The sequence below is a fragment of the Miniopterus natalensis genome, chromosome 10 (assembly GCF_054644295.1).
Source record: "Miniopterus natalensis isolate mMinNat1 chromosome 10, mMinNat1.hap1, whole genome shotgun sequence".
Lineage (NCBI taxonomy): Eukaryota > Metazoa > Chordata > Mammalia > Chiroptera > Miniopteridae > Miniopterus > Miniopterus natalensis.
The window spans coordinates 16,485,754-16,498,485 of NC_142090.1; the positions used below are offsets into that span (position 1 = coordinate 16,485,754).

Here is a 12,732-nt window from a genome sequence, read left to right on the forward strand (position 1 = left end):
GAGTGACATCCACCCGGGAAGTTTTACAAATCCTTCAGGAAACATGCCAGCGCAGTGAGCGCTATGGGCATGCGTATTTATAAAAGGAGGCCCTACAGTCAGCTCTTACTTTGAACAGAAGGGAGGGTGGCTCATTTCCCCCATGTTGCTCCTCTAAACTGGAATTCATGATGTATTTCCTTGTAGCAGACTTACTTTCCTAATTATATCTTCCTTAGCTAATATGAACACTAATTTGTGTTCCTTAAGTACTCAGCAGCTGGGTAGGAGTGGAGGAGATGGTCCAGGCTTTCACTGGCTTGCTTAGAGAAACTGTCCAAGGATTTAAAATGTGACACAAGTAATATACATGATAGATAATCTGTATGTGGTATATTTCTATTTATAAAACCAACAGGCCACTTCTGTCTCACACAGCTGCTATGAGAATAAGTAACACTTTACATGATTTAAGTTTTTGAGATAAAAGACACTACCTAAATTTGAGGTAGGCCTGGCCAGTGGAGCTCAGTGGTTGGTTGAGGTCAACCCATGGATCTGAAGGTCACTGTTCGATTCCCAGGCAGGGCACATGCCCGGGTTGCAGGTGCGATTCCCAGTAAGGAGCATGCGGGAGGCAGCCAATCAATGATTCTCTCTCATCATTGATGTTTCTCTCTCTCTCTCCCTCTCTCATCCTCTGTCTGAAATCAATAAAAATCTACTTTTAAATTTGAGGTGGTGTTATTTCACATAGGCTCTTTCTCAGGCCTCAAGGCAACCATGTAGCGGCTACCAGGGGCAGACGAATGGAGGAAGCAAGACTGAAGGTCCTGCTCACGGTCTCCACAGGTGCTGAGAGTGGAAGTTGTGCCACCAGCTCATTGTTCCATCCCAGGAGTGTTGTCCACACTCCATGCTGTACACGAAATGAACAATTCACACACACACTCTTGGTCCCTGAGTGTTCACATGCCCTTTTGTTAGTCAGAAGCACTGTGTAATGGAAAAGAACTCTCTAGTCAAACAGTAGGGCTGTGAAAGCTTAAGAAAGGGAAGGCCAGGGAGCAGGGCAGCAGAAAGTAGATAATCCTAAAATTATGTAGTGGGTAGGAAAGGACATGAGAGTCTTGAAGGGAAAAAAATAATAATAAAGGTAAAAAGATTAAGATCATAGTCTAAGTAACATGGCTCAAAGGAGTTGTTGCAAAAACATTCAAGCAAATTTTCTTTTCCGCTTCCCACAGGTTGAAATAGAAACTTCGAGGCTTACTTAAGCAGCCAAGACATTCCAAGAGGTTCAGGTCAATCTCTGAGACCAGGCTGCCCATGAGAACTCACTGTGAAGATGGACGTATTCTGTGTTCTGACCAACGTGGTGGCTACAAAGCACCTGCAATGCGGCTAGTGTGACTGAGGAACTGAACCTTTCATTTTATTTGATTTTAATTAATTTACATTTAACTAGCCAGAGCACAGCTCTAAAAGCTTTCCAGAGCTTCCGGTGAGCCAACTCCACATCATAAATGTGCTTCAGTCGCACATACACTGTAGAACATAAGAGCTGCCTTTGTTTAGGTGGAAACTCAATCTGAAATTGGATGCTCTGCATTCACCTAAAATATATTTTCCTGGCATTCCTCTTATTTATACCACAGTTTTTCTCCCTTTGCTACCCTACCCCATCAACTTATTTTAACAACCCCTGCTCGCCCCCATCCCCTAGGTGAGAAACTTTATCAGCATTCGAGAATGATATAGTATAGCTGTATGCTATGGAGCTACAAGCAGTTAAGGAGAGGCTGGGCTGGGCAAAGTCAGAATTGCTGGATGCCTCTTTATGAGCCAATCTGATAGCAGGGTCTTTGTAGTCTCGCTCAGAGCAGTGTCTCAGTTTCCACATATGGACCCCTTCAATGATTCTCAGGTCTAACTGCTGGCTTGACTACAAAAAAGATGATTTTTATCAATGTCACTTCGAAAACCTCATTTAGGCTCTGTAAATCTCTAAATTGGGGCTTTTCTAATAATGAAGATTTGGTGTAATTATAAAGTCACAGGCAATTGTGTTGACAAAGCCAAACCAATATGTCTCCTTGCTGGGCCTTTTCTCTCGGTCTGACCAACAGGAGGAGAAAAGAGGCTTTGTCAGGAACAGATGAGCAGTGGGAGGCCCCGGGAAAGCAGATCTGCTGAATGAAGCAGGTGCCACTTAGACATTCACTTTACTGACTCCAACCACAACCTCCCCTTCATTTGATATCCTGCTCTTGGCAGGAGGATGGGGAGAGAGCATCACACAAAAAGGAAGCATGTTTATCCTGTTCAGATTACTGCTCTGCCAGGCTGCTGCTGCTGGGTTCTGCACACTTGCTCTTTATTAAGCAAATAGTAGATCTGGGAAGTGAATCCCTGTATTTACACAGGTAACCTGAGAGCCAGAGGGCCCCAAACCATACTGGCTGCGATGTGCAAGCTATTAGAGTTAATAACAGCGCGCTGACATTCCTTCAAAATCCTAGTGGAAGCATAAATAAAAAGAGGAAAGTCCCCTTTACCCAAGAACCTTAAAAACTTCATTCTGAAGAATTTTTCATGTCATGAAATTCTTGTTCTTGCAGGAACAGTGATTAATCCCCATTTTTACATGCTCAATTACAACCCACTTTTCAATTCATGTACTGAATAGAAATGACTCCAATTAAACTTGTTCAATTGTGACTCTGAATTTGGTATGCTACAAAAAAAAAAATCCCTTTACAGAATATTACCTGCAATGAGCACCAAGATTCTATCTTGGTTACAAGGAGCTGGAATCTACTAAGACCAGAATCTGTCTTTCAAATACGAAGACTCAGAAAGATCTGGGGACCTAAAGGGAAAGAGAATGAGCTAACGAAACATGTAACTTGACCTTAAGGACACTGGGGATGGAGAGGAGACCATGGTCAGTGGTGTCCATCTGCCAGATGGCAGGCGTACTCTTAGGAATCTCTGCCTAGAATGTCCCTGGTGCATCAGTTTCCTCAAGCTGAGAATGCCTGACACAGACCGAGCAGCAGATGAAGGCAGGCCAGTGGGGCTTGATAACATGCTAATTCCCTCTGGGCCTCGAGGAGGCCAACTCTGGAAGCATTCAGCTTTTAACATGGAAAGCATCTAAAAGCTACATCTGAGGGACATGGCCAAGGCTCGGATGAGTGCGAAGAATAGAGACCAATGTATAGTGGCCAAACATTCCATTGTAAAAAGCCCTCTTCTTTTCTAGTCTTTAAGTCTTCAAATAGCAGAGCCTAGGTTACCGATTCCCAGTGTACATATCACAAATGCCTGAGGCCACCCAGTTCATAACGGTAGAGGGAGGTGGCACATCTCCTCTGGACTTGCAGACTGGGCAAAGAGAAAGATGAATCTAAATTCATAATGACACTTTCAAGAGGCCTGCTCCTTCTGAAGGTATCCACAGGTCAGCATCTTCACAGGAGGCAAAGGCACCAAAGAATCCTGACAACTGGAAACCCCTCCAGCTGGGGGCTATGTCTGATGAGTGACAGGAAAGGCCTGGTAATTCGGAGAATTCAATCTCTGTTTTGTCTGCCCAAGCATGCCTGAGGGACAATATGCTTCCATCAGTAACAGATGCTTTCTGAAGCAGGGGTTCTCAGTGTGAGATTCACTACCTGCTCCCTCCAAATGGAGGCTTACTGGACCAGAGCCTAAGAATATGTCCCAGAAGTGCTAAGAGCAAACCCTCTAAAGATTAATTATCTTCCCATTTAGTGTGAGTGTTTAATAATACTAATAGTATTATTAGTATTACTGATGACCCAGGCACTAAAGAGAGTAGGACTAAATATCATCTGCTGTCCCTAAAATTAGTGACATCAACATATCTCTCTGGATGGGGAGATTGGGGAGTCAGAAAAATTGCCACTTCCCTCGGAGTGCTACTCTGGGAGGCATTTGGACTTCAGGGGATCATTATGAAGGAAGTAGGGAAGGCGATACGCTTCAGTGCTACGAAAGGGCTGGGTGAGTAACACCCATGGGACAGAGAACTATAAATCCATTTGGATATTCTAGAATTGAGAGCCCATCACCCATCTCCATGTTCCCATTTCTTAGAAACAGCCATGCTTCACTGTGAAATCTGGAACTCACCCAAGAGAATGGCTTCCTTCAGCCTTGTGACCCACCCGGCTCTGGATGTTTGATCTTTTTTGGCAGGGGGGAAGGGAGGGTCACTATAAACCCATTAGAGTGCATGGCTTGAAGATGCGCTGCCTGTAGCCAGGAAGAGAGGCATCTAAGAGGGGCATGTACTTGTGAGGCATCTAAGTTGAAAGGTGCAAGTGGCCGGGGTCATGAATAAAGGGACTAGGAAGTGGGTTTAGGTGTCACCACTGTCTCCTGTCTCAGGTTTTTCTGCTGGGGACTCTGCAGTGCATAAAAATAGGCCAGTTCTTCTTGCAACCCTGCTGTCCAGCTGTTTACTGGCCGTGGATTACCACAGCCACGTGGTAGTTTTTTGTTTTTAAAGCAAAGCCATGCTGTCTATGAGCCGAGGCTCGTGGAGCATTTGTGTTGTCCTCCCCTGCTTGCCAGAAGACCGCGGTATTTTTGCTGTGGCCTTTAGTTCAGCACTATCCAACAGAACTTTCTGCAGTGATGGAAATGTTCTGTATCCTTTACAATGCCCACTAGCTACACGTGGCTAGTTAAATTTAAATGTGAATAAGTTAAAATTCAATAAAAAATTCAGTACCTCAGGCCATGGTTACTGAGCACTTGAAATGTGGCTAATGTTAACGAATAATCAAATTTTAAGTTTTACTTATTTTAATTAACCTGTATTTAAATTCAAATAATCACACATACAGAGCTACCATACTGGACAGCACACTTTCAGCTCTTGGGTTTTGATGTCATTTATCCATTTGCCATGACACTCACGTCTAAAAACAGGGCGCATAAGCTCTGTCCCACTCACCTCACTGGGTGAAGCTAAAATAATGCTGAGAGAGCTTGCTTAGTGGTGGTAGTAGTACTGGTAGTAGAAAGAGAAAGGAAAAGAATGGAAAAGGAAAAAGATGAAGGTCCTAAATAATTACATGCAGCACTTCTAGTCAAAAGACAAAAACAGAGTGAAACTGAAAGTTATTTGCTGGTATGACATCTATCAAAATGTTTCCTAGAATGAAAACTATTCATTTTAAAGGATCAGTTAACTGATTTAAGTGGGGAAAATCCTGTCTGCAAAGAAAGTATGTTTCCCGCCCTGGCCAGTGTGGTTCAATTGGTTGCAGCATTGTCCTGTGCACCAAAAGGTGGCGGGTTCGATTCCAGTCGGGGCACATACTCAGGTTTCAGGTTCAATCCCCAGTCAGGGCACCTGCAGGAGGCAGCCAATTGATGTTTCTCTCTCGCCCCCTTCAAAATAACTAACTAAGTAAGTAAATAAATAAATAGACCTGTGATTCCAAAGGGGAAACACTTGTAAGAGAGATGAATCATCTGCCTTTTCTTATAGAACAGGCAATGCCTCAGCATGGTCCGACGCCATCGTAGCATCTTAGCTTCCCGGGAGGCCTCCCTAACAGTGGAAAAGGAGGCCATGTATCTTACGGAGAGTGACCTAAAAACCCAGAGCTGCCATAGGCGCTGCCCTTTGGGGACATTCAGGGGGACCTGCAGCTCACACAAAATACTGTTGCTCAGGGGCCTGCCTGCTTCAAGTCCTGGAGGCACCGAACTCATCGTTTTTGGATGAAAGGTGCAAATAGCATCATAGTATCAAAGAGTGCAACATTTTTTAAAGCTACTATTATGCTTTATGATGACTGAAAATGCCCTCTTAAAATAAATCTTTATTCACTATATTTATTTACTTAAACTTTAATTACCGAGGTACAATTTAACGCACCTTTTGCGGGGAGCAACACTGACATATTTCCTAAATAAACTGAACATTTACATTTCCACTGACTCTTTTGGGAGCAGGTCCATATACTAATATGTCCAAAGAATATGTCCACAGAAAGAGAGAATGAGAGATGCACTTTACAGCTTATCAAGATGAGGACTGGCATTTCATCTCATTTTTAAAGAAGAGCTAGAAGAGGAGGACACGTAGTAAGTAATAACAGATGACGGTGGAGGTGACAACAAGGGAAAATGAAGTCACCCTTCATGATGAAAGCTGAAATACAGTGCAGTTGTGAGATGTGAAGAGAGATGATGCCATTAGGAGTAACAAAGGCCACACTAACTACTGCAAACTACGCGCTGGAAGGGAACAGCAGCCCTTGCCTGAGGAGTGTGACACAGCGAAATCAGGAGCCATTAAACAATGTCACCTTCACTCAAGGTTCCTTCCATTTCCTTCACTCCAGGTTCTAGAGAGGGCTTCTGATCTATTCCCATTTTTATAGTATTCACCTCTAAGCATAAACCCTTCAATTGCATAAGGTAAGCATTTGGATCCGTCCTAAAGACAGGAAAGCGGGGGCTGCAACAGTACTGTGTGCTCTGTACAACTTGCTGTATTTGGGAGAATGACGGAGAAGAAATTTATGCTGACAGCTGGTGATAGTTTCACATTTCCCATGTATCTATGTTCCCAGTACTATGCTAAGCACTTTACAGGAGTCATTTTGTTTAATATTCACAACTCCCTTATGAGCATGCAACTATCACTATCCTAATTTTACAGTTAAGGCTCAAAGAGGTTAATTTGCTTGCCCAGGATCACACAGCTTGGTCATGGTGCAGCTTTTAGAGTATCCGGCTAGGAGTGCGTCACCACCAAACCAGTAGTACATGAAATGTTGAAGGGTCTTCTTTAAGAAGAAGAAAAAAAGATAAAAAATATGAACAATAAAGTGGTAGTAAGTACCTGTCAAAAACTGAATCTCAATCAAAATAAATAAGCAAAATAGAAACAGAGCCACAGATACAGAGAACATTTTGACTGGTGTCAGATGAGAGGGGGTAAGAGGGACAGGTGAAAGGTGAAAGGATTAAAAAGTACAGACTGGCCCTGGCCGGGTGGCTCGGTTGGCTGGAGTGTCATCCGGTACACCAAAAGGTTGTGGGTTTGATTCCCAGTCAGGGCACATACCTAGATTTTGGGTTTGGTCCCCAATAGGGGTGGGTACGGGAAGGGATAACTGTTAAAAAAAGGAAACAAAAGAAATAAAGAAAGGCTCATCCAGAGGCCTTTCCTAGCCAAAGGTAATTCTATCTGCATCTCAATGAAAAGAAAAGCACCTATGGAAATCTTTAAATTGAACCAACCATGAAACTCCATCCTGAGAGGCCAAAGACATTTACTGCAACTAAGAAAGGAAAAACATAAATGAAATAAAGTAATGCTAGTGACTGAGTAGTCCCTTTAGAAATAGAATGGGGTAGGGTCCAGAAAAAAGGGGGAAGTCTTCAGGGAGAAGGTTTCTGTAAGATCTGTCTAGGTGACCTGGAATTTAAACTTCTGCTATGCATGGGACATGATCTTTAACTTGAAAACCACTGTCCTACAGGATATTGCTTTCACACCCTCACACTGCCCCAACCATACCCCACTGGGTATCATACTCCATTAAGCTCCACAAACAATGGTCCTCCATCCCCTCTAGTTCTATCCCAGAAGATGCTGAAAAATTCCAGTCTTGGGCCTGAATTGTATCCAAATTGTTCTTAGAAGAGCCATCTGCTAGCTGGATTTTTATTTAACTCCTACTCTGGAACCTGAGATGAATTGTTCCCTCAGTGGTATCTGTTTCCAAATAGCACCTTGTTCTGGTTCTTCCTGATAATAAAGTCTCCCTGACAGTAAACTTGGTCTACTGGCAGACTCCTTAAGCTTGTCATCAGAGAAGTGACCAATGCTGGTAACAGGCACAACCTGAAAGAATGATGAAAAGAGGACTCCTACAGTTCTAGTCCCAGAGTAAACGCTATAGTACTATGGACAAAAAAGTTAGCAGATGGAGGAGCGTCAGAATTATTTGGATCATATCCAATATCAGTCATTCTTTGAGTATCCAAAGGACAAATGAAATAATCAGTCTTCCCTTAAAACTGCTGGGATAAGGCACAACTCAGTGGTCTCATTTGATACAGAAAAGCTGCACAGAGAACGTGATAATTCCAACTGTCGAGTCTGAGTTCAGCACATGTGGGCAGTCACAAACTGGGGATGGCCCGCTTTGGGGAACCACTGACTTTTAGGATGTAGACCAGAATTTTCTCTTATCACAAAAGTAGCCAACAACATGAAATCAACACAACTGATTCACACAACCCAAAGCTACTGAAGAGGCCGCTTCCAGGAATCAACAGTGAGTGTGGTTCAACTTTATTGCATGGCGGAATGGGTTTACTTGGCCAGAGACTCCGAGGTCCTTACACTTACCTACAAATTCATTCATCTGAAAAGGTGAGGCTGGGAGGAGGTCAGAACTATAAAGTAGTCTGTTCTCCTCACCCAGACAGGTCAAGACCATAAGGGATAACAAAGTCTCCTACCAAACCTACACAGAGCAGTATTTTTAGCAATTCCACAGTGAATAACAGCAACTGCGATTCAGAAGAATGTCACACAGCTTACCTTTCAGTTAAGGTCAATTAGGACTCACATGAGGAATGGAAAAAGCAAGCAGGATTCTAGCTAAAGAGGGAGGTTTTCCTTAATTCTACCTATAGTCCTGTTCATCCTGAACATCCACAGCTAGGAGATGCCCTTTATCCTACAGTGTTCTTGCTAAGATCATCTCTACCTCTATTTGGGTTAGTTCATGGGAGCCCCTAGCCCTACAGAAAAAGCAGGCTATAGCTGTAGCATTTGATATTTCTTTGTTGTTTTAATAAATGATTCTCAGAAGCCACAATGGCTACTTACACTTGCTATGTTATTCTTGTTTAAAAAAAATGTTTTTATTGATTTTAGAGAGGAAGGGAGAGGGAGAGAGAGAAGCACTGATGGGCTGCCCCCTGCACGCCTCTTATAGAGGATGAGGCCGGCGACTAGGTATGTGCCCTGACCAGAATCAAACCGTGACCTCTTGATGGGCAGAACACTCAACCAACAGAGCCACACTGGCCAGGGCCCCTATGTTATTCTTCTCTGGGTGACAGAAGTACTTTCTTCTTCCCACTTCCAAAAGAGGACACAGCATCGTGTCTTTCTTCAAAGACATTTCCAATTAAAATCTTATTCAATTTGTAGGAACTACCCTAAAAAAAATGCCAGGACATTTCTCAGTCACTAATGCCATTAAGGAACTTTCTGCCTAAATAAATGTATGTCATTATCTATCCTCTTTCCAGGACTTTAAACAACAAATCTCTAAAACCATAGAGTACCTTATAGAAATGTCTAATTACTATGTTGGACATCTGAAACTAATAGAATATTGTATGTCAGCTATAACTGGCACTTCCCTGGGCAGCCCAAGTCTTGGTAACTGACTCCCAGAGCCTGCGGAAGGAGATCCAAAGAGAAGGGATGGAGTCATAAATTTCTGCCACTGTATTTCTATGAACTTTATCCCTTTTGTTTATTCAGGATATAATCAATATCCAGGAAGTCAAAGAGCTGGGAAAGAAGGGGAGGGTGGTAGCATGTTATTGGCTAAATCCAGAGGTCCTTGGTGAAGCCACGTTTAACAGGAGGCAGAACCCACAGCACCACCTTTCTCCAGATAGACAGAGCTTTCTTTCCAACCATGATATACCCACTGCCACTGATCTCCCCCATGGGACAGTAAGGACAAAATGTGCCCCACAGCAGATTCTGAAGCACCTCTCAGCAAGTCCTGTCATAGCAAAACAGTCACTTTTCAAATAAGCAATTCAGTTAGGTAGCCACTATGTTTTTGTGTGTGCTCCTCTCCCCCGGAAAGCCCAAGGCTCCTACTAAGTGAAAGGAATCAGAGGCTCTGCAACTTTTCTGAGGCATCAATTGCCTACCACTAAAGAAAAGCTGAAATCAAAGCTCAATCTCTTTCTGAAGGGTTTGTTGTCCGTCATGTCATGAAGGTTTAAGTGGAAACAGGGAAGAAATTCAATAAAATATTTATGCTCTCTTACCATTAGCATCTTGGACTCCAGTAAGTGCTCCAACGGCTGCTGCGGTTTCCCCAGACAGGACGATCTGTCCCCCCCCTTGCAAGGTGGCTTCGGCCAGTGTGGCGACAGCATGGGCGGCAGCTTCACTGCGGGTACAGGAACAGGGGAGGGGGACGTGCAAGTTGAGTAAAGGTACAGCACTGCAGCCAAAGAAACCATCCTTCTCACCGACCCTGCCTTGGATCTCTCCACTGGCTCCACGCTTGTGAGCCTACCAGTAAACACACAATTCCAGGGCTACTGGACAGAGCCAGGGTGATTTTTAAATGATAATAAAAAGAGCAAGAGGAATCTCAAGTCTTACCTATTTATAAAGCTACCCTGAGAGCTTTAAACCTAGGAAATGGGTGTTTGAGGGCAGAAAGCACTCATTTTAAGTTTCCTTGTTATCAACAGCAACTGAGTGCTTGTGGGCCAGGTGGAGCTCTGACCCATATTCACAATGTAAAAACCATTCTGGTTGTCAATCACAAGGTTTTCTTTTTTTCTTCTCTCTTTACAGTAACACAAGGCAGAAGGCCACCTGAAACTGCCCTTTTACAGCCAAGAATAAGTGATAATATGAGGAGTCAGCAACCTGGATTTACTATTCAATTAATATCAACAATAATTTGGTTTATATGCATGATTTCAAATACAAAGTAACGGTTAACTAATATTCTGCAAAGTGCAACTCTTTCTTTTGCCTAACTGGACATGCAGGCAGTGCTAAATTAAGACTTAAAATTTAAAATGACCACTATAAGCCAAAACTCCTTGATTCTAGAAACACAATAAAATAACAAACTTCCCTTCATTGCAAAACACTCTGTAGAACAGAAAGATATTAACCATGTTCATAGTGGGCACTATTCTAGCAGTTTGCATCCCATGTTTCTTTTCCTTGCTATATGCTTTTACTCTATGCATAAGTACCCCCTTTTATTTATGCTATGATGCTACAAACTATATAATGTATTATTATTATTATTTTTAAAATATATCTTTATTGATTTCAGAGAGAGGGAGGGAGAAAGGAAGAGAGAGAGAGATAGAAACGTCAATGATGAGAGAGTCATTGATCGGCTGCCTCCTGCACATCCCCTGCTGGGGATCGAGCCCGCAACCCGGGTATGTGCCCCGACCGGGAATCGAACCGCGATCTCCTGGATCATGGGTCGATGCTCAACCGCTGAGCCACACCTGGCTGGGCTATAATGTATTATTATTTTATGTGTCAATAAGAAAGAAAAGAGAAATTCCTTTGTAATTGTAAGGCTATAATTTACCATCCAAATTTCAGAGATTGTAAAATGTGAAAAGAAAAAAAGAAAGATAAATTCTATAGGTCTCCTAGGAAAGTATCAGGTACCACCTTGTACAGTTACTGAGGAAGTACTGAAAGTGGGCATATAGAAAGATGTGGTGGTGTCATTTAGTTTAGCAGAGGTGGACAAAGTCTGGGTCTGGCACCAAGTGAGCCAGCTGATTCGGCTTTGTTCTGAAGCTACAGACTTTGCCAGAACTATGACAGTTACCTCACAATCACAAGCCGGAGGTGGGGATGGGCGAGGGGCTGTGGACCAGTTAGGGTAAACATATCATGACTGTGGGCAGAGTGACATGTACCAAACTCAATACTGTCACTTTTGTCTAAGAAAGTCGGGAGACAAGTAAAGCAACTGCCATAGTCATCCCCCTGGGGAAGACTTCTTAGTCACTATAAGGATTCTAGGAAGCAGTAAGAGAAACCGAATGAACAAGTCTCATTAAAAAGAAAATTCTCCCCTTCTTACTAACTTGCCTTTTAATTTTTATGTCTTTGTGTTTAAAAAAGTTATTTTTTTCTAATAATAAAATACATGTAGAAAACTTGTGAAAGTTTCATTAAGTATAAAAAAGTTAAAACTATACAGAGATAACAGTATTTCCTTCTCATCTTAAACATACCCCTTTTTTTTTTATCCTCACTTGAGGATATTTTTTCCATTGCTTTTCAGAGAGAGTGGAAGGGGGGGGAGAGAGAGAGAGAGAGAGAGAGAGAGAGAGAGAGAGAACCATAAATGTGAGAGACACATCAACTGGTTGCCTCCCACACACCCCTGACCAGGGCGAGGGATCGAGCTTGCAACCGAAGTACGTGCCCTTGGCCAGAATCAAACCTGGGACCCTTCATTCCACAGGCCGACGCTTTAACCACTGAGCCAAACCGGCTGGGGCTTAATCACAGCTTTAAACAGATAAATAATCAGAATCAGATTGCACACAGTCTTATAGTCTGATTTTTTTCACCTAACATTGTATTGACCCCATGTAAATATTCTTTGACATTTAGTCTAAATAATAAATTAAATGCAAAAATGCTGACTTTGCCCTTTAAAAGTCATTTAGCTGTGGCAACTTTTAATTTGTAGGCTTCCTATGACTTAGCTCAAGGTCATGATTATATATTTCAAATTCATTTATTTATTTCCTTCACAAAAAATTTTGGGATGTAATTGAGGTTGAGCAAAATGCTGAACAGAACCACAGAGTTTACATGCAGCCCATGTAAAAGCTAAGATAATCCTTTATGCTGAAACACATTTCTTGGTGATCTGATACTCCCCAGCCAGTCATTCCACAGTATCGGTAACACGAATTTAG

General features: G+C 42.6%; 1 protein-coding gene across 1 annotated transcript in view; it reads right to left on the minus strand.

The window, feature by feature from the left end:
• NRF1 (nuclear respiratory factor 1) overlaps positions 1-12,732 on the minus strand; it is a 115,418-nt gene that overhangs the window by 11,147 nt on the left and 91,539 nt on the right. Inside the window, exon 10 of the mRNA XM_087821020.1 lies at positions 10,069-10,193. Coding sequence (XP_087677146.1) covers positions 10,069-10,193 — 125 coding nt within the window. The remainder of the gene's footprint in view (positions 1-10,068; positions 10,194-12,732) is intronic.